This window comes from Acanthisitta chloris, unplaced genomic scaffold (assembly GCF_000695815.1).
Source record: "Acanthisitta chloris isolate BGI_N310 unplaced genomic scaffold, ASM69581v1 scaffold29761, whole genome shotgun sequence".
NCBI lineage: Eukaryota > Metazoa > Chordata > Aves > Passeriformes > Acanthisittidae > Acanthisitta > Acanthisitta chloris.
This window is the reverse complement of record NW_008657096.1, coordinates 43,638-44,923: the sequence shown is the minus strand read 5'-3', so window position 1 is coordinate 44,923 and position 1,286 is coordinate 43,638. Positions and strand designations below refer to the sequence as shown.

Genomic DNA, 1,286 nt, shown 5'->3' with positions numbered 1-1,286 from the left:
TGGGGTTAAGTTTTAGCAATAACTATTCAGATACATTTCATGCTGGTTTTAATCCATTATATGGGTCAAACAGTCTCTAAAATCTTATGTGGAAATATGTTGTTTTGTCTAGAACTATTTGCAGCCAAACATAACTGAATACTTGAATTCTGAGTATAATACTGAGTAAGTTTTTGAGTGCAATCCAATGCAAAGTAGTTGAGAAATGTGTCGAATTACTGCTCAAAACTTTTGGGTCTGATCATGATTTTGACTGATTTGAAGGCTTGCCTGTATCCCGTGGGAGTATCATCGGAAACCCCGTGCCACGTGCCCCAGAAAATGCCGTTGCGGACACCTTTGTATTTCTTGTGGTAGTACTTGCCGTTGAGGTTGGCTGACAAGCAGGCATCAAACCACCAGCCAGAGCTGTAATATGCTCCACAGTTTCCTGAGGGATACCTGTCATTGTCCTTGTCTGGAGTTGTGAAAAACTTTTGGTCGTGGTTGTAACTCCTGCTGTAGTGAAGGGCATCTCCGGCCGTGCCGCTGTAGCCGTGGACGCTCAGACGGTACTTTAGGTACTCGTTGGCCACATAGAAGTGTTCATATTTTGCATATTCTCTGATTCCATTGAAATCTTCAAGATCAATTCTCAGTTGCATTTCCTGGCTCTTTGTCAGGAGGTGGATTTTGTCGTTCCCCAGCCAAAACTCCCTGCTGAGGTTGCCAAAACCATTTTTGTAGTCGTTCCAGGTTCTGTTGAAGTTAGTGCTGCCATCCTGACGCCGCTGCAGCACTGTCCAGCCACCTCCATGTGTTTGCATGTCACAGTAGACTTCAAAGCTATCGTTTTTGGGGTCAGGGCTAATCCTGTAGATTCCATTACTCCTTTTCCCTGCTGTGTAATGGTCAGCACAGTCTCTCTGCATTATTTGTATAACTGGTGGAAAAACAGATGGTGTTAGAATAAAAAATAATTTTTTAGCCAAGGTGCTGTGGCATACAGAACTTGCATTGGAGAGACTTTTACATTGGAAATAGCATTGCAGCAATTTCAGTTCTAGGGGGAAACAGGTTTTTTCCATCAGGTTTACTTTATGATAGATGCAACCTAAGATCTCTGCATCAGATAGATGTTCAAAAAAAAACCCATTTAAATGACTTTTTATATCAAACTACCTAATGCAAGGACATTGTCACAGAATCATAGGATCATTGAACCATCAAAGTTGGAGGAGACCTCTAAGATCAAGTCCAGCCATTAACCTGCCACTCTGCTGGAACCCCTAAACCAGATCCTCCAG

General features: G+C 42.5%; 1 protein-coding gene across 1 annotated transcript in view; it reads right to left on the bottom strand.

Annotated features, from left to right (window-relative positions):
• Positions 1 to 215: 215 nt before the first annotated feature.
• FGL2 (fibrinogen-like 2) overlaps positions 216 to 1,286 on the bottom strand; it is a 4,134-nt gene continuing 3,063 nt past the window's right edge. Inside the window, exon 3 of the mRNA XM_009084589.1 lies at positions 216 to 922. Coding sequence (XP_009082837.1) covers positions 216 to 922 — 707 coding nt within the window. The remainder of the gene's footprint in view (positions 923 to 1,286) is intronic.